This window comes from Pteropus medius, unplaced genomic scaffold (genome assembly GCF_902729225.1).
Source record: "Pteropus medius unplaced genomic scaffold, Ma_sr-lr_union100, whole genome shotgun sequence".
Classification (NCBI taxonomy): domain Eukaryota; kingdom Metazoa; phylum Chordata; class Mammalia; order Chiroptera; family Pteropodidae; genus Pteropus; species Pteropus medius.
In genome coordinates, this window is record NW_024348533.1 from 6,623,737 (window position 1) to 6,643,447 (window position 19,711).

The 19,711-nt window shown below is 38.8% G+C and overlaps 1 protein-coding gene across 1 annotated transcript in view; it reads left to right on the forward strand.

The window, feature by feature from the left end:
* Nucleotides 1–19,711, forward strand: part of OBSCN (obscurin, cytoskeletal calmodulin and titin-interacting RhoGEF) — a 146,681-nt gene that overhangs the window by 6,318 nt on the left and 120,652 nt on the right. The window contains exons 7-8 of the mRNA XM_039880334.1: nt 55–330; nt 901–1,176. Coding sequence (XP_039736268.1) covers nt 55–330; nt 901–1,176 — 552 coding nt within the window. The remainder of the gene's footprint in view (nt 1–54; nt 331–900; nt 1,177–19,711) is intronic.

Below are 19,711 nucleotides of genomic sequence, written 5' to 3' on the forward strand. Positions count from 1 at the left end.
CGCATGGGCCTGTGCATAACACTCCTCAGTCTCCTGACCCTGCGGCCCTTGCAGGACTCACACCCTTTCTGCACAAGGACTCTGCTGGTGGCTGTGTGGATGCGGTGGCTGGGGGCCCAGCCCAGTTTGAGTGCGAGACTGCAGAGGATCACGTGTCAGTGCGCTGGTTCAAGGACGGCACAGAGCTCGACCGCTCCTGCCTGCGCTTCTCGCAGGAGAACATGGGCACACGGCACCGACTAGTGGCTACTTCGGTCACCAGGCTGGACGAGGGCACCTACTCATGCCGCGTGGGTGAACACTCTGTGGATTTCCGGCTGCGTGTCTGCGGTGAGCACATGCCTCCTGGGCTTGGTGGGTGCAGATCAGGCCCCATTTGGCACTTGCAAGACCAAGCCACTTGGCCAGTCATTTATTCCGCTAATGCTAGGGTTGTGGAAGATTCTTCGATTTGTGGAAAGAAGTTACCCACAAAACATTGACATGGATGAAGAATGTAAGATAAAAAGGAAATATGAAGTCCTTATTCTCCTTTTAAAGATGAAACAAGGCTTAGAGGACTCAAAAGGTGCTAGAAGCATCCTCAGTAGGATAGGCTTGGATCTCGGTGAATCTGAGGTCTTGGTTCTTTCTAGAAGTCACCGGGGCTTCTCGGTGCATCCTCTGAGTCCTGCTCTGCCCTAGCCGGGCCACCAGGAGAGTCTCGGCCACCCTGCTACACCTTCCTCCCTCTGTCTCCAGGCACTGGTCAAGCCACCCGTGCATGGGAGGGCTGTGTTGCTGTACGTGACTATGAAGATCCCCTTGAGGACCTGCAGCTGCCTGGGGTCTGAGCCACTGTTGTGGTTCCAGGGCTCACCTCTGTGTATCCTCTAACCGTGCATCCCTCCCTGTGTCCAGAGCCCACAGCCGTGTTTGCCAAGGAGCAGCCAATGCGTGGAGAGGTACAAGCTAAGGTGGGCTCCAGCGCCACACTGAGCTGTGAGGTCGCCCAGGCGCAGACGGAGGTGACGTGGTACAAGGACGGCAAGAAGCTGCATGGGAGCTCGAAGGTGCGCATGGAGGCCAAGGGCTGTGCCCGGCAGCTGGTGCTGCAGCAGGCAGGGAAGGTGGACGGCGGAGAGTACAGCTGTGAGGCCGGGGGCCAGAAGGTCTCTTTCCACCTGGATGTCACAGGTCAGTTGACAAAGCAAACATTTGGCCACCAGGGGAACAGGCCTGGAGGAAGCCAGTGTGGTGGTGTGGGGATAGCTCGTGGGGGGCAGCACTCAGCAACTTCCTCAGGCCCATTTGGTCAGTTACCTGGTGCAAATACCCCCAAAACGTAGAGGCCTGAAAGAACAATTGGTTACTGTTCATGATTTCATGGGTCAGTGGGGATGGTGCATTTCAGCTGGGACAGGAGGAGCCAGCCTGGCCTCATTCATGTGTCTGATGTCCCAATTAGGATGGCTCCCATGGACAAGGCTGGCTGGGGTGACAGTCCTCTCTCTTCTGTGATGTTGGCTGGGCTCACTCCTATGTCTGGAACCCCTCACGACATCTCATCCACAGGCCTTTCTCCATGTGGACAGCATGGGCTCCTTCATGTGGTGGCTAGGTTCCCCTTGGGGAATAGTAGATGCTACAGGGCTCACTAATGTCTGTTTATGATCATCCCAGAATGTGACCTCTGTGTCTGTTGTACAAAGCCAGGTGTAAAAGCCCCCTGGTTCCAAGAGGTGGAAAGTAGACCCTTGAGGCTAATCAGAGACCACTTCCAACAGTGTATCACAGGGATGTCACAAGGACTCAAGCTCTTTCTGAGCATGTTACCTTTTTCTTTCTAATGCTTATTGCCTCATGGTCATAAGATGGCTTTCACAGCTCTAGCCATCACATTCAAGATGGGAAAAATGTGAAAGAGTGGTTTTTATTAATCAATCAATTAATTAATTAATTAGTTTACTGCTGTGCAACAAATTACCACAAAATCAGTGGCTTAAAACAACACCTGTTGATTGGCTCACAGTTCTGTAGGTCAGAAGTTTGGGCATGGTGTGGCTGGACTCTTTGTTCAATCTCAAAGGCTGGAATCCACAAGCCACTGGCTTAGTTCTCTGAGGGTCCTCTTCCAAGCCCATCCAAATTGTTGGCAGGATTCTTTTTTGTGGTTCTGGGTCTGTGGCTGTTTCCTGGCTGGTTGGTAGCCAGGGGGTCGCTATTGGTCCTTTGTGATGTGGCCCCTCCATCTTCAGGCCAGCATGGACAATCCTCTTTATGTCTAGTTACTCTCTTATTTAGCATCTTTGGCCAGGAAAAGCCCCTCCCTTTCAGGGCTCACCTGCTTAGGTCAGGCCCTCCCAGGGTCATCTCCTTTTGATCAATTAAGAGTCAGCTGATCTGGGACCTAAATTCCTTCTACAGAAGCCCTTTAGGGCAGTGCCTGTATTAGTGTTTGGTGGAATAGCTGGGAGAAGCTGTGACTACTATGGGGCAGGGGTCTTGGGGCTTTTCTACCTAGCACAGGCAGTCACCTGCTATCCCCTGTTTAGAAAATGGACAAGAGCCTGAAGCAGATTTTCCCTTATGCCTCCTGGCTGGGTGTGGGTTCCATGGACATGCATCACTCCAGGCAGCTGAGAAGGTGAATCCCTGGCCTTCCTGCTTTGGTAGTGGGACATCGAAGGTTGTGTGTGTCCACATCCTTGTTGGGGACCCTTTAGAGGTGGGTCTGCTGGTGGGGGCTGTGCTATGGGTCTGGCCCATGCCCACACCAGGGTGGCCAGTGCCCTGATTTTGATGTCCCCTTTGAGGCTGGCTGTGGAGGGATCAGAGTGTGGACTGGATCAGACCTCACTCGTGATTCTTAGCAGCTGGGTAACCTAGGGCAAGTTGTTGATGTTGTGTCTCCTCAAAATCCATGCCTACCTGGAACCTGAGATTGTGGCCTTATGCTAAAATAGGGTCTCTGCAGATGTCATCAGTTAAGGATCTCTAGATGAGCTGACACTGGATTAGTGGGTCCTGAATCCAGTGACAGAAAGGAAGGGGGGATTTGAGATACCTGAGGCACCAGCAGCTGGAAGGGACAGGGAGTGTGGCCCTGTGACATCTCGATATTAGCCTTCAGAACTAGAAGAGGATAAATTCCCATTGTTTTAAACCCCCATTTGTGGTCATTTGTTCCGGCTGCCCTGGGACCTCTTGTAGTCGCCCTCTGTGCCTCAGTTTCCTCACCTGTGAAGTGGGCTAGTAAAAGAGCTTCTAGGACTGTGCTGAAGGACTGCCACTCTGCAGTGGCTTATCCCTGCCACTCTGCAATGGCTCTGGCTGCCTCCCCACAAGGCATTGTGAGTCTTGGATGCTGGGGTTCTGGGGATGAGGCAGGTAAGGGAAGGGGGCTTACCTTGCTTGGGGGCGGGCCAGAGGCCCAGGCAGCAAGATCTTCATGTTGGGTCCGGGGGGTGAGCCCAAGTGTGTCGAAGGTGGCACTCCGGGGAGTGTGCATGCAGCCGGGTGTCGGGAAAGTCCTGGACGTCAGCAACTGGCTCTGTGTGAGGGTCGGGCAGAGGACTGAGCAGGAACCATGCCAGGTTGTTATGGCCAAGCTTCTCAAACTGAGGTTTTCCCTAGGGGACACACTACTCAAAACCGGGGCACACCGGCTTGTGTGTCCACAGGCCAACTCAGCTTTGTCACGTTTATGCACAAGAGAGGGGATGCTTACCCCTGGGCCAGAGGCTTCCGAGTGGCCATGCATCGAGGGGCTGGAACCCGCACAGGCCACAGTTTCACCCTAAACTAATGGTCTTTGCATAGAGTTTTCTTTCAATAAACTTCTTGAAAAAATTTAAGGTGCCCCTCCAAGGCTTCCTTAGCAATAACATCTGTGCAGTTTGCACTGGAGAGGCTAATTCTGTTTTCTTCCGCTGTACGTTAAATTGACATGCTACTGTTAAGATAAAAATCATCCACTCTCACTCCACTGGGGGCCTGCCACCCACTTCGGACACTTAGGCTGATGTCTCTCACCCAAGGGAGAAGAGTTGTGAGATGGGGTCATTGGTGACACAGTGAAGCCCAAACCACTAGTTTCCAGTGAGCGAATTTGATGTATAATAGGACGGGGATTCTCATGTACTGTTAATTCCACTTCTTGCCTTTTTTTTGGTCCTAAAGATGTTTTTACCTAAGAACATGCAATCTCCACCCACTTGCCTTAGGAAAGTCTCTGCTAACACAGAAGTACTGGAAAATTTGGGTATGTCATTATTTCAGCATCATGCTGCATTTCAATGAAAAAAAAAGGAAACCTGTAAGGGGAGATGTGTGATGAGTTAGCTTGTGAAGCAGTGGACACATCTCTCTGTGTCCCCTCACAGACAGCACAGTGTTGCACCCACAGAGGGGAGCTGGGCCTCATGGAGTTGTGTGTGTCCACATCCTTGTTGGGGACCCTTTAGTCCGCGTCTGTTGGTCAGATCGTGGCTGCTGCTTTAGATTTTTGATACGGCGGATTATGTTGGTTGTTTTTTTTAGTTGAGTAATTCACAAGGCACAAAATTCACCTTTTTACAATGTACAAGGCTGTGGGTTTTAGTATATGCACAAGAGTGTGCAACCACACTACAATCTAATTCTTGAACATTTTCATGACCCCAAAAATCCCTGAACCCAGTAGCAATCACTCCCATGTCCTACTCCCCAGCCCCCGGCTACTGCTAATCCATTTTCTGCCTCTCTGGATTGACCTGCTCTGGACATTTCACTTAAATGGAATCATGTGATACGTGGCCATTTGTGTCTGGCTTTTTCTGCATAATGATTTCAAGGCTTATCTATGCTGTAGCACATGTCAGTATTTCATTCCTTTATATGGCCAAATAATATTCCATATACCATCGTTCGTCTATTCTTTCATCAGCTAATGGACAGTTGAGTTGTTCCCACTTAAAAGTTTTTAAAATTATTTATTTATTTTAAAATTTAAGTATAGTTGGTATACAATATTATATTGGTTGTATTAGTTTCAGATGTGCACTGGTAGTACTTCGAGATTTTTATACCTACGATGTTACTACCCAACTAATTCTAGTAAACATCTGTCACTATGCAAATTTATCACAATATTATGACTATATTTCCCTTCACCTTTTTCATTCATCCCCCCACCCCATCCCTTCTGGTCACCATCCTTTTGGTCTCTGTTTCTATGAGTTTGTTTTTGTTTTATTTTGCTTTTTTTCTTTTAGATTCCACATATAAGTGAGATTATATGGTATTGGTCTTTCTCTGTCTGACTTATTTCACTTAACATAATAATCTATAGATCCATCCATGTCGTAAATTTCAAGATTTCATTACTTTTTATTGTTGCTTAATATTCCATTGTATGTATGTGCAACTTCTTCTTTATTCATTCATCCATCGATAGACACATACCTATATCATATCTTGGCTATTGTAAATAATGCTTCAGTGAACATAGGGATGCATACATGTTTTCGAATTCGTGTTTTCTGTTTTTTGGATAAATACCTAGGAGTGGAATTGCTGGGTTGTATGGTAGGTCTGTTTTGAGTTTTTTGAAGAATCATCATGCTGTTTTCCATCATGACTGCACCAATTTGCAGTCCCACCAACAGTGCATGAGGGTTCCTTTCTCCACATCTTCGCCAACCCTTGTCTGTTGATTTATTGATGATGGCCATTCTGACAGATGTGAGGGGATATCTCATTGTGGTTTCCATTTGCATTTTCCTGATGATTAGTGATGTCGAACATCTTTTCATATGTCTGTTGGCCATCTGTGTTCTCTTTGTAGAATTGTCTATTCAGGACCTCTCCTCATTTTTTATGAATTATTTGTTTTTTGGGGTGTTAAATTTTAAGAATTCTTTATAAATTTTGGATATTAACCCCTTATTAGATGTATCATTGGTGAATATCTTCTCCCATTTGGTATGTTCTTTTTTCATTTCGTTGATGGTTTCCTTTGCTGTGCAAAAACCTTTTAGTTACAGTCCCATTTGTTTATTTTTTCTTTTGTTTCCCTCACCCGAGGAGATATATCAGAAAAAAAAATCACTAAGAGCAATGTCAGAGAATCATTGCCTAAGTTTTCTTCTGGGAGTTTTATAATTTCGGGTCTTACATTTAAGCCTTTAATCCATTTTGAGTTTATTCTTGTATATGGTGTAAGAAGGTGTTCTAATTTCATTTGTTTTGCAAGTATCTGTCCAGTTTTCCCAGCACCATTCTTAAAATTTTTTTTTATTGAAATATAGCTAACATAACCAGCATCACTTTTTAAAGAGACTGTCATTACTCCATTTTATATTTTTACCTTATTTGTCATAAATTAATTGACCATGTAAGTGAGGGTCTATTTCTGGGCTCTCTGTTCTGTTCCATTGATCTGTGTGTCTGTTTTTATGCCAGTACCATGCTTTTTTGATTACTATAGCCTTGTGGTATAGTGTGAAATCAGGGGCCTGATACCTCCAACTTTATTCTCCATTTTCAAGATTGCTTTGGCTATTTGGGGTCTTTCTTGGTTCCATATAAATGTTAGGATTATTTGTTCTAGTTCTGAGAAGAATGTCATTGATATTTTGATAGGAATTGCATTGAATCTGTATATTGTTTAGGGTAGTATGGTCATTTTAACAATATTAATTCTTTCAAATCATGAGTGCAGGTCTTCTTTAATTTTTTTCTTCATTGTCTTACAGTTTACAGAGTACATGTATTTCACATCCTTGGTTAAATTTATTTCTAGGTATTTTTTGATGCAATTATAAATGGAATTGTTTTCTTAATTTATCCTTCTGATTGTTCATTATTAGTGTATAGGAATATGATGGTTTCTGTATATTGATTTTGTATCCTGCTACTTTACTGAATTCTTTTATTAATTATATTAATTTTTTAGTGGACTCTAGGGTTTTCTATATATAGTATCATGTCATCTGCAAATAGTGACGGTTTTATTTCTTCTTTTTCAATTTGGATGCCTTTTTTTTTTTTTTTATTGCTGTGGCTGGGACTTCCAATACTATGTTGAATAACAGCAGTGAGAGTGGGCATCCTTGTCCTGTTCCTGATCTTAAAGGATGTTGTTAGCTGTGGCCTCGTCATATATGGCCTTTATCAAGATGAGGTATATTTCTTCTATACCAACTTTGTCGAGAGTGTTTATCATAAATGGATATTGAATTTTGTCAAGTGCTTTTTCTGCATCTATTGAGATAATCATATGATTTTTATCTTTGGTTTTGTTGATGTTATGAATCACATTAATTGTTTCGTGAATGTCGAACTGACCTTGCATCCCTGGTATAAATCCCACTTAATCATGGTGTAGGATCCTTGTAATGTGTTGTTGAATTCCATTTGCTAGTATTTTGTTGAGAATTTTGGCATCTATGTTCATCAGAGATATTGACTTGTAATTCTATCTGTCTCTGTCTCTCTCTGTCTCTGTCTCTGTCTTTTTCTCCATCTCTCTCTTTTCTCTCTCTCTCTCTGTGTCTCTTTCTCTTGTTATATAGATTTTTGTTCACTTCCATTTGCATGGAATATCTTTTTCCATTCCTTCACTTTCAGTCTGTGTGTCTTTCGATTTGAAGTGAGTTTCTTGCAGGCAGCACATAGATGGGCCATGTTCTTTAAATACATTCTGCCACCCTATGTCTTTTGATTTGAGCATTTAGTTTATTTACATTTAGAGTAATTTTTGATAGGTATGTGCTTATTGCAATTTTGTTGTTTTTTGGTTGTTTTTGTTGTTCTTTGTTCCTTCTCTTGATCTCTTTCCTTTTGCTTTATTGATTTTCTTTAGTGTTTTGATTGGATTCCTTTCTTTTCATTTTTTTGTGTATTTTTTGTAGGTTTTGGTTTATGGTTACCATGTGGTTTATCTATATCCATCTGAATAGCAGTCTGTTTTAAGCTGATAGGCATTTTAGATCATTCACATTTTAAAAGCACTACATTTTTACTCCTCTCTCTCTGCTCTTTATGTTTTCAATATCTTTGATATCTGCTCTTTATATCTTTTTATTTGGTGTATCTCCTGATAATTTATTATAGTGATAGTTAATTTTGCTACTCTTGTCTTTTGACCTTCCTATTAGCTTTTTAAATGGATGATTCACTGTGCTTATTGTATATTTGCTTTTATCAGTGAGATTTTTATTCTTTCCTGCATTTTCTTTTTTCTTGTGTGGCCTTTTCTTTTCTGCATAAAGAAGACCCATTAACATTTCCTGTACAGTTTGTTCAGTGGTTATGAACTCCTTCAGTTTTTGCTTGCAGGAGCAAATGGTAACCTTGCTGGATAAATTATTCTAGGTTGTAGTTTAGTCCTTTCAGCACTTTAAATATTTCTTGCTGCTTCCTTCTGGCCTGCAAAGTTGCTTCTAAAAAATCAGCTGATAGCCTCGTGGGGTTTCCCTTGTAGGCAACTTGTTTTTTCATTCTTGCTGCCTTTGAGATTATCTCTTTATCCTTAACTTTGCCATTTTAATTACAGTATGTCTTGGTGTGGGCCCCTTTGGGTTCATCTTGTTTGGAAAGCTCTGTGTTTACCGGACCTGGATATCTGTTTCCTTCCCCAGATTAGGAAAGTTTTCAGCTGTTATTTCTTCAAATATTCTTTCTGCACCTTTCTCTGTCTCTTTTCCTTCTGGAATCCCTATAATGTGAATGTTAGGGCTCTTGATGTTATCCCAGAGATCTCTTATACTATCCTCATTGGGTGATTTACACCATTCTTTTAGGTCGCTAATCCATTCTCCTGTACTAACTAATCTGATGTCAATTTCTTCTAATGTATTCTTCATTTCAGGTATTGTGTTCTTCATATCTGATTAGGTTTTAAAAAATTTATTGGGGGGACATTGGTTAATAACATCATATGAATTTCAAATATACAGGTCTATAATACATCATCTGTGTGTTGCATTGTGTGCTCAGCATCCAAAGTTTAGTTTCCCTCTGTCACCATATATTTGAGCCCCTTTACTCTCTACATCCTCCCCCCACCCCCCTTCCCTCTGGTAACCACACTTGTGTTGTTTGTTTTTATGAGTTTGTTTGTTTTGTGTGTTCATTTGTAACTTTCTGTTTTATATCCCACATATGAGTGAAATCGTATGGTTCTTGTCCTTTTCTGATTTATTTTGCTTAGCACGACACTCTTAAAATCCATCTATATTGTTGCAAATGGCAGTATTTCATCCTTCTTTATGGCTCAGTGATATTCCATTGTACATATGTACCACATTTTCTTTATTCAGTCATCTATAAAAGGACACCAGTTGTTTCCATGTCTTGGCTACCATGTATATGCTGCAGTGAACATAGAGGTGTATATATCTTTACAGATTAATGTTTTTAAAATTTTCAAGTAGATACCGAGAACAGGTATTGCTGGGTCATATGGTAGCTCTATTTTTAATTTTTTGAGGAACCTCCATGCTGTTTTCCATAGTGGCTGTACCAGTTTACATTCCCACCAGCAGTATGAGGTTCCTTTTTCCCCACAGCCTCTCCAACACTTGTTATTACTTGTTGATAATAGCCATTCTAACAGGTGTGAGTTGGTATCTCATTGTGGTGTTGATTTGCATTTCTCTAATAGCTAGTGAAGTGGAGCACCTTTTCATATATCTTTTGGCCATCTATGTGGCTTCTTGGGAAAAGTGTTCGGGTCCTCTAACAGGTTTTTTTTTTTGGTTGAGTTGTATGTGTTCTTTATAAATTTTGGATAGTACCTTCTCATTGGAGACATTTTTTGCAAATATCTTCCCCCATTCGGTTGCTTGCATTTTTGTTTTGTTCATTTTTTTTTTTCTGTGCAGACATTTTTTAGTTTGATGTGGTCCCATTCATTTGCTCTTGCTTTTACTTCCCTTGTCTTTGGGGTCAAATTTGTAGAATCCTCTCGGACTAGGGTTCATAGTTTAGTACCTATGTTTTTTCCCATGTATTTAATTTTTTCAGGTATTATATTTAAGTCTTTAATTAATTTGAGTTAATTTTTATGTATGGTGTCAAATAGTAGTCTAGTTTTATTCTTCTGCATGTGGCTTTCCAATTTTCATAACATCATTTATTGAAGAGGCTTTCCTTTCTCCACTGTATGATTTTGGCTCCTTTGCTGTGAATTAGTTGCCTATAATTTTGGATTCTCAATTGTATTCCATTGGTCTTTGTCTCTTCTTCTATTGATTCTATACTGTTTTGATTATTGTAGGTTCGTAGTATAATTTGAAGTCAGGGAGTGTGATACTTCTAGTTTTATTCTCTTTTTCTTCAGGATTCCTTTGAGTATTTGGGGTCTTTTGTGGTTCCATACAAATTTGATGCTTTTTTTGGTTCTATTTCCTTGAAAATGCCATTGATGGAGATTGCATCAAATCTGTATATTGCTTTCCATAACATGGCCATTTTAACTGTGTTGATTTTTCAATCCATGAACATGGAATATCTTTCCATTTCTTTGTGTCTTCTTCAATTTTTTCAACAGTCTTGTAGCTTTCAGTGTATAAGTACTTCGCATCATTTGTTAAATTTATTCCTAGGTATTTTATGCTTTTCATTGCAATTGCAAATGGAATTGTTTTCTTCATTTCTTTTTCTGATATTTCATTGCTAGTATATAGAAACACAATGGATTTTTGTACACTGATTTTGTATCCTGCAACATTATTTGTTTATTGTTTCTAATAGTTTTTAGGTGGATTCTTTAGGATTTTCTATATATAAAATCATGTCATCTGCAAAAAGTGACAATTTTCTTCATTGTCAATTTTGATGCTTTTTATTTCTTTCTCTTTCCTGATTGCTCTCACTAGGACTTCCAGTACTATGTTGAATAACAGTGGTGAGATTGAGCATCCTTGTCTAGTTCCTGATCTTAGAGGAAAATTGTTCAGTTTTTTAATATTGAGTATGATATTAGCTGAGGGTTTATCCTATATGGCCTTTATTATATTGAGCTACTTTCTTTCTATATCCATTTTATTGAGTGTTTTAATCATAAATGGATGTTTTATCAAATGCTTTTCCTGCATCTATTGATATCTCATATGATTTTCCTTATTTTGTTAATGTAATATATCATATCGATGGGTTTGTGTATGTTGGACCATCCTTGTGCTTCTGGAATGAACCTCTCTTGATTATGATGTATTACTTTTTTAATTTATTGTTGTATTCAATTTGCTAGTATTTTGTTTAGTATTTTTCCATCTATATTCATCAGAGATATTGGTCTGTAATTTTCTTTTTTTTGAGTTACCCTTCCCAGATTTTGGTATCAGGGTCATGTTGACCTCATAAAATGAGTTAGAAAGTAGTGCCTCTTTAATTTTTCAGAAGAGTTTGAGATTTATAGGTATGAAGTCTTTTTTGAATGTTTGATAGAATTCACTAGTGAAGCCTTCTGATTCTGGACTTTTTACTTTTGGGGAGGTTTTCGACTCAATTTTCTTACTGTTCATCGCTCTATTTAGGTTTTTCAGTTCTTCTCAATTCAGTCTAGGAAGGTTATATATTTCTAAGAACTTTTCCATTTTTTCTAGGTTACCAAATTTGGTGGTGTATAGCCTTTCATAGTATTCTTTTATATTCCTTTGTGGTGTCCATTGTAATTTCTCCTCTTTGATTTATGATTTTGTTTGAGTCTTTTCTCCTTTTATTTTTTAGTCTAGCCAGTGGCTTGTCAATTTTATCAATCTTTCCAAAGACCCAGCTCTTTGATGCATTAATTTATTCTTTTGTTCTCGATTTCATTGAATTCTGCTCTAACTTTTATTATTTGCTTCCCTTTACTGACTTTGGACTTCATTTGTTCTTATTTTTCTGTTCTTTAAGGTGAAACATTAGGTTGTTTATTTGAGATTTTTCTTATTTCTTGTGTGCCCTGTTACATCAATTTTCCAAAGTCAAAGTGAGGTCTGGGTGGAGCCAGTCTGTGTGCGTGCCTAGCTCTGCCCTTTCTCCAGGTGGGGCAGCCTCGCCTACTGGCAAAGCCTTAGGTACATGCACAGCCATTCTGCCCTTGTTCTGCACTCTTTCTTGGCGGGGCACCCAAGCACACATAGTGGCACCTCATTCATCCTGCACAGAGCAGTGCCAAGTGTGGGTGCCACAGAATTTTGCTAGCTCCGCCCTTTTTTCTTGTGGAGCAGTCCCATGTGCACACACACAGCAGTGCCCCACTATCTCCACACTTTTTCTGGACAGAGTGGCCCTTCAGGTGGGTACTGCAGTGTTCTGTTGGCTCCATACTCTCTCTAGTTTGGGGAGCCCACTTGCATACAGCCCAGTGAGTATGCGAAGCAGCACCCCGCTGCACCCACTGGATTAGTGTTTGGGTGGAGGGGCCCCTAGTATGCACCAATAGCTGTGGTGGCCTCTGGTTTCCACTGGATCTGGCTCCAGGATGAGTGGCTGGGGATGTGCTACAGCGCCCTTGCATGTCAGCCAGAAAAATATGAATGGGGCTTCCGCCCACTGTCCTCATTCAGGGGAAATGTGAACAATGGCGCTCCCTGGATGTTGTGGTCTGGGGTTTACCCTCAGCTCCCTCAGGCTCTTGCAGTTCCCCAGACTTCTCTGTGCCATCTCTTTTGCTTGTTATGCAGAAGCTGAAATTGGCTTACAGTTGTCTCAGGAGGATTTGCTTTCAATATAGGTGTGCATTCCATGTGTTCTTGGGAGAGGGCGAACTCAACGTCCAAAACGCTGTGATCTTGGACCCGCCTCCACGTTGTTTCCACTTTTTGACTTCTGTGGACATTCTTATACAAGGTTTTGTGTGAACATATATTTTCAATTTGCTTGCTGTTCCTGGATCATATAGTGATTTCGTGTTTAACTGCTAAACTGTTTTCCATGGTAGCTGTACCATTTTACATTTCCACCAATAATGTGTGAGAGGTCCATTTTGTTCACATCCTTGCTTATCACTTGTTTTTAGTTCATTAAAAAATATATAGCTATCCTAGTAGCCACTGTGAAATGGTATCTTATTGTGGTTTTGATTTTCATTACCCTAGCTGCTAGTGATGTAGAGCATCTTTTCATGTGCTTATTGGCCCTTGGTATATTTTCTTTAGAGAAATGTCTATTCAAATACTTGGCCTGTTTTTTTTTTTTTAAATTGGGCTGTTATCTTTTTATCTTTGAGTTGTAAGAGTTCTTTATATATATTTATACTAGAACCTTATAGATATATGATTTGAAAATCTTTTCTCATATTCACTTTCTCGATTGTGTCCTTTGATGCAAAAAAAAATCTTTAAAATTGTGATTAAGTCCAGTTTATCCTCTTTAGTTACTTGTGTGTTCATGGTCATATCTAAGAACCCGTTGCCTACTCCAAGGTCACAGAGACTGACATCTATGTTTTTTTCTAAGAGTTTTCTAGTTTTAGCTCTTGCACTTAGGTCTTGATCCATTTTGAGTTAATTTTTGTGTATAGTATGAGGATAGAGTTCCATTTGATCTTTTCCATGTGTATATACAATGGTCTCAGCACCATTTGTTGATTTTTTTTCTCCATTGGATTTTATTGGCACTCTTGTTGAAAATGGATTGACCATAAATGTATGGATTTATTGCTAGATTCTCAATTCTATTTTTCCATTGATCTATATGCCTGTCCTTATGTCAGTACCACACACATTGATTACTGTAACTTTGTGGGAAGTTTTGAACTTGAGAAATATGAGTCCTCCAACTAGGTTCTCCCCCTCCCCCTACAATTGTTTTTGGCTATTTGAGGCCCCCTGCATTTCCACATAAATTTTAGGATCATCTTTTTAAATTTCGCAAGAAAGAAAATTTGCAAAATATTTTGCTGATTTTTTTGGGGCGGAGGATTGCATTGAATTTGTAGATCAATTTGGAGAGTATTGCCATCTTAACAATACTGGTTTTCTAATCTGTAAGTATGAGATATCCTTGTATTTATTTAGGTCTTTCAAATTTCTTTCAGTGATGTTTTGTAGTTTTCAGTGTACAAAACATGCCCTTTTGTTATATTTATTGCTAAGAATTTAACTCTTTTTAATGATACTGTAAATGTAATTTTCATAATTTCATTTTAAAATTGTTCATTGCTAATGTAGAGAAATCAAATTGATTTTTGAATATTGGTATTTATCTCATGACATTGCAGAATTCATTTCTTATCTGTTTTATTATTTTTTTGTGGATTACTTAGGTTTTCTATACACGAAACCATCTCATCTGTAAATATAGGTCATTTTACTACTTCATTTCTAAAATGGATGCCTTTTATTTTGTATTTGACTACTGATCAAATCCCTTTATTTGTTATACATCTGTTCAGATTTTCTGTTTCTTCGTGAGTCAGTTTTGATGTAAACTTTGTGTTTTTCTAGCTTTGAAAATGAATAGAATTCATTTTAGCTAGGTTATCTAATTTGTTGGTGTAAAACTTAATTGTTCATAGGATTCCCTTATAATCTTTTTATTTTGGTAGGGCCTGTATTGATATATATCCCCACTTTTATTTCTGATTTTAATAATTTGAGTCTTTAAACTCTTTTTCTTGGTCAGTCCAGCTAATGGTCAGTCGGTTTTGCTGCAATCTCTAAAGAACCAACTTTTGCTTTCCTTGTTTTTTTTTTTCTATTTTCTATTTTTCTATTATCTATTTTATTTATTTCTGCTTTAGTCATTATTTCCTTCCTTTTTCTAACTTTGGGTTTATCCTGCTCTTCTTTTTCTAGTTTCGTAACATGTGAAGTTAAGTTATTGATTTCTGATCTTTTTAACATAGGCCTATATTTCATAGCTTTGACTTTCCCTCTGAGCACCACTTTCACTGCATCTTATAAATTTTGGTATGTTGTCTTTTCATTCTCATTTATCTCAAATTATTTTCTAATTTTCTTTATAATTCTTCTTTGTTTAAGAATATGTTGCTTAAATTGAACATACTTGTGATTTTTTCCAGTTTTTCTTCTATCGTTGATTTCTAGCTTCATTCCGTTGTGGTTGGAAAAGATACTTTGTTGATTTAAGTCTTTTATAATTTATTGAAACTTGTTTCATGGCCTAACATATGAACTGTGCTAGAGAAAGTTCCATGTGTGTTTAAGTAAAATGTATATTCTGCTGTCATTGGGTGGAGTGTCTTGTATAAGTCAGTCAGGTCTAGTTGGTGTATAGTGTTGTTCTCTACTTCTTATTCACCTTTGTTTAGTTGTTCTATTTGTCATTGAAAGTGAGGTATTGAAGTCTCCAACTATTATTGTAAAACTGTCTATTTCTCCCTTTGATCTGTTAGTTTTTGCTTCATGTATTTTGGGGCTCTGCTGTTAGTTGTGCTTATGCTTATAGTCGTCATACATCTTGGTAGATTAACCCTTTTACCAATACGTAATATAATGAAAACAAATATGCGATCAGTGTGCGATGTCTTGTAATTTTTTTTGCCTTAGTGTCTATTTTGCCTGGCACTAGTATAACCGTTTCAGGTCTCTTTTGGTTGCCATTTGATTGGAGCATCTTTTCACTTGCAACCTATTTGTATCTTTGGTTCTAAAGTGAGTCTCTTGTAGACAACGTGTTTATTATTTTTTAAAAAATATATTTTGTCAATCTCTACCTTTTTAGTTCTGTGTCAGAGCCCAGTGGCAGGAGAACAGAAAGAGAAAAATGAGTGCGGTTCACCCCTGCCTTTCAAAGCCAGCACTCCTTCACTTGGCGAGAAATGCTTCCCTCTCTTCGGGCTTTAAAGGTCTTCAGCCTTCATGGCCTGGAGCATGAGAGCATGGAGAATAAGTGGGATGTTCTCTATCCTCCCTGAATATTTGAGGTTTCCTTACCTAGGTCTTGAGAGACAGAGCTGAGGAGCCTGCTTCCAGATTTCGGGGTCCCCTGTGTATAGAGGGAATCATAGAAGTGTTCCCAAAGCAGAAAGTGCCCAGAGTATGAAATGGAATGATCTCATTTGGAAAGGCAGAGTTAAAAAATCAGCTGGTGCACAGTTGGTGGGGTTTTTGGTTCCAGCGACCAGAGCCTGACTTCTGGAAGCACCAGCTTGCAAATGCAGCAAGAGCTTAGGCCCGAGAGAGGTGGGCAAGTGGAGCGGAGAGCAGTGGACAAAGCTGGAAAACTGTAGAGCCACATCGTTGGGAAAATATGGACCAGAAAAGCCATCTTCCGGCAGTTCAGGGAGGTGACAAGGCTCCTGTTTGTCTGCTTTGACTCAGGTGGGAAAAATTCCCCTAAGAAATGGAAACCTATTCTTGATTTGGGATTGGGGCTTGAATTCATACTGCTAGGAACTCCCAGACTAAGTTAATCTAAAATGGGGATCCAGGCAAGAGGTACCCCTGGAGTACCTGGTAAGAGTACTTACTCAGGAAGGGTACCCACCCCCCACCCTAGGACATACAGAATTTCCACCCAATAAAGAAACCCTGCTAAAGACGCTGTCACAACAAAAATGTATCTGAGGATCAGAGAAAGAATCCAAAATAAACTAGTCAAAAGTTCCAGAAAAGATCAGGATGGGTGCCAGGAACTTTAGGTGGTAGAACAACAATATGAAAGAATATCTAAAATAAGCACAAATGACTAAAGAGATATATGGAAGACTCGAAAACAAGGAAAGAGTGAAACACTAAGGAAAAAACTAGGCAGATTTAAAGAACCAAATGAAACTTTTTTTTTTTACTTCTTATTTATCTATTTGTTTATTTTATTTTATTTTATTTTTATTATTTAGATTTTTAAATTATACCATTGACCCTTGGAAAACACAGTTAGGGGCCTGTGTAGTTGAAAATATACATAATGTCAGCTGTCCACATGCACGGATTCCCATCTGCCAGTTAACTCTTGACAACACAGGTCAGAAGAGTGCAGGTCAGTTTCAGTCAGTTGAACTTTGTGGGTTATTTGAATATAAGTAGGCCCATGAAGTTCAAACATGCATTGTTCTAGGGCCAACTGTAGTTGACATTCAATATTATAGTAGTTTCAGGTGTACAGCATAGTGGTTAGATATTTATATACTTTACAAAGCGATCACTCCAGTAAGTCTAGTACCCATCTGATACCATATAGAGTTATTACAATATTATTGACTATATTCCCTCTGCTGTACTTTACATCCCTATGACTGTTTTTGTAACTCCAAATTTGTACTTCTTAATTCCTTCACCCTTTTCACCCATCCCCTCAACTGCCCTCCCATCTGGCAATCATCAGTTTGTTCTCTGTATCTATGAGTCTTTTTCTGTTTTACTTGTTGATTTTGTTCTTTAGATTCCATATATATGTGAGATCATATGGTATTTGTATTTCTCTGTCTGACTTTTTTCACTTAGCACTAATACTCTCTAGGTCCATCCATGTTGTTCCAAATGGCAAGATTTCATTCTTTATTTCTTGCTGAGTAATATTCTATTGTACATATGTACCACCTCTTCTTTATCAAATTGTCTATCAATAGACACTAAGGTTGCTTCTGTATCTTGGCTATTGTAAATAATGCTGCAATAAACATAAGGGAGCATATGTCTTTTCAAATTAGTGTTTTAGATTTCTTCAGATAAATACTCAGAAGTGGTATCCTATGATAGTTCTGCTTTTAATTTTTCGAGGAACTTCCATGTAGTTTTCTTGATTAGTCTGGCTAAAGGTTTATCAATTTTGTTTATTTTTTCAAAGAACTAGATCTTAATTTCATTGGTCTTTTCTATTTTTTTTTTAAGTTTCTATTTCATTTATTTCCACCCTGATCTTTATTATTCCCTTCTACTCACTTTGGGCTTTGTTGTTGTTCTTTTTCTAGTTCCTTTAGGTATAGGGTCAGATTGTTTAGTTGAGATTTTTCTTGTTTCTTGAAGTAGACCTGTCTATGAATTTCCCTCTTAGAACTGCTTTTGCTGTGTCCCATAGATTTTGGATCATTGTGTTTTTATTTTCATTTGCTTCAGATTTTTAAAATTTCTTCCTTAATCTTGTTGTTAACACATTCATTATTTAGTAGCATGTTGTTTAGCTTCCACATGTTTGTGTTTTTCCAGTTATTTTTTTTGTGTATGTGTGTAATTGATTTCTAGTTTTATGCCATTGTGGTTGGAGAAGATGCTTAATATGATTTCTGGCTTCTTAAATTTGTTGAGACTGGTTTTATGGCCTTACATATTGTTATCCTGGAAAATGTCCCATGCACATATGAGATGAATGTATATTCTGTTGATTTTAGGTGGGACGTTCTGTAAATATCTATTAAGTTTATCTGGCTTAATGTATCATTTAAGACTACTGTTTCATTGGTGAGTTTCTGTCTGGATGATTTATCCATTGATGAAGTGGAGTGTTGAAGTCTCCTACTATTATTACTGTACTACTGTAGATATCTTCCTTTATATCTGTTAATATTTGCTTAATATATTTATGTGCTTCTATATTGGGTGTGTAGATGTTTACAAGAGTTATATCCTCTTGTTGGATTATTCCTTTATCATTATGAAATGTCCTTCATTGTCTCTTTGTTTTGAAGTCTATTTTATCTACTATAAGTATTGCTACCCTGGCTTTCTTTTTGTTTCATTCGCATGAAATACCATTTTTTTTTTAATCCCTTAACTTTTAGTCTGTGTGTGTCTTTTGATCTAAAGTGAGTCTCTTTAGGCAGCATATGCACAGGTCTTATTTTTTTTTCTAAATCCATTTAGCCACCCTATGTCTTTTGATTGGTACAGTTAGTCTATATATGCTTAAAGTAATTACTAATAGGTATGTGGTTATTGCCCAAATGAAACCACTTGAATGAGAAATACAACATTTGTAATGAATGATTTGGTGGAGGGATAAACAGCAAATTAGATTTAGAATTACTGAATGGGAAGATAAACCTGAGGAAATTACTGACAATGAATTACAGATAAAAAATGAGAGATCATGATAGATTTGGGGAAGAGCAGCAGAAGACCACACATATGTCTAAAAGGATTTCTACGAGAGACTGGAGAGAATGAGGAAGATGAAATACTAAAAGAAATCATGCATAGAAGTTTTTAAAATGGTAAAAATATGTGAATCTTAAAATTCAAGACTCATGAGAAAGAATTGGAAATGTAACGAAAACAAGTTCACATTATAGTGAACCACAGGAGGCTAAAATCCAAGAGGAGATCTTAAAAACCACCAGAAAGAAGAAAAAAATTTATGAACCAACAGTTATCCTCCCTGCCAATTTCTCAACTGCAATTAAGAATACAGAAAATAATGGCAATATCTTCAAGGTATTGAGAAAAAATAATCGCCAATCTAGAATTCTGTATCCCACTAAACTATCACTCCAAAGGAAGAGTAAAATAAAGATTTTCAGAAAATACATGGAGGGAATTTGCCATTCACAAAATCTTGCTGAAAGAATTACCAGTGGATATACTTCATAAAAAAAGGAAAATTATATAGAGTAACAAAATGGGCCTAGAACAATGTGATATGAAACAAAAGGAGTAAGTTAGTGAAATACAGCATCTGATCCCAAGGCCAAGGATTTGATTACATTGATAGTGACTGGCATGCTAGAAGTTGCAGACTACATTAGCAATCCTTTCTACCAGTGCTCATATGAGTCCAAATATTGTCTGTTCTTGGTGTCATTATGTACTAAATTCTCCTTGAAAATACCTATGCTTTGATGTTCAGGTCACAAGTT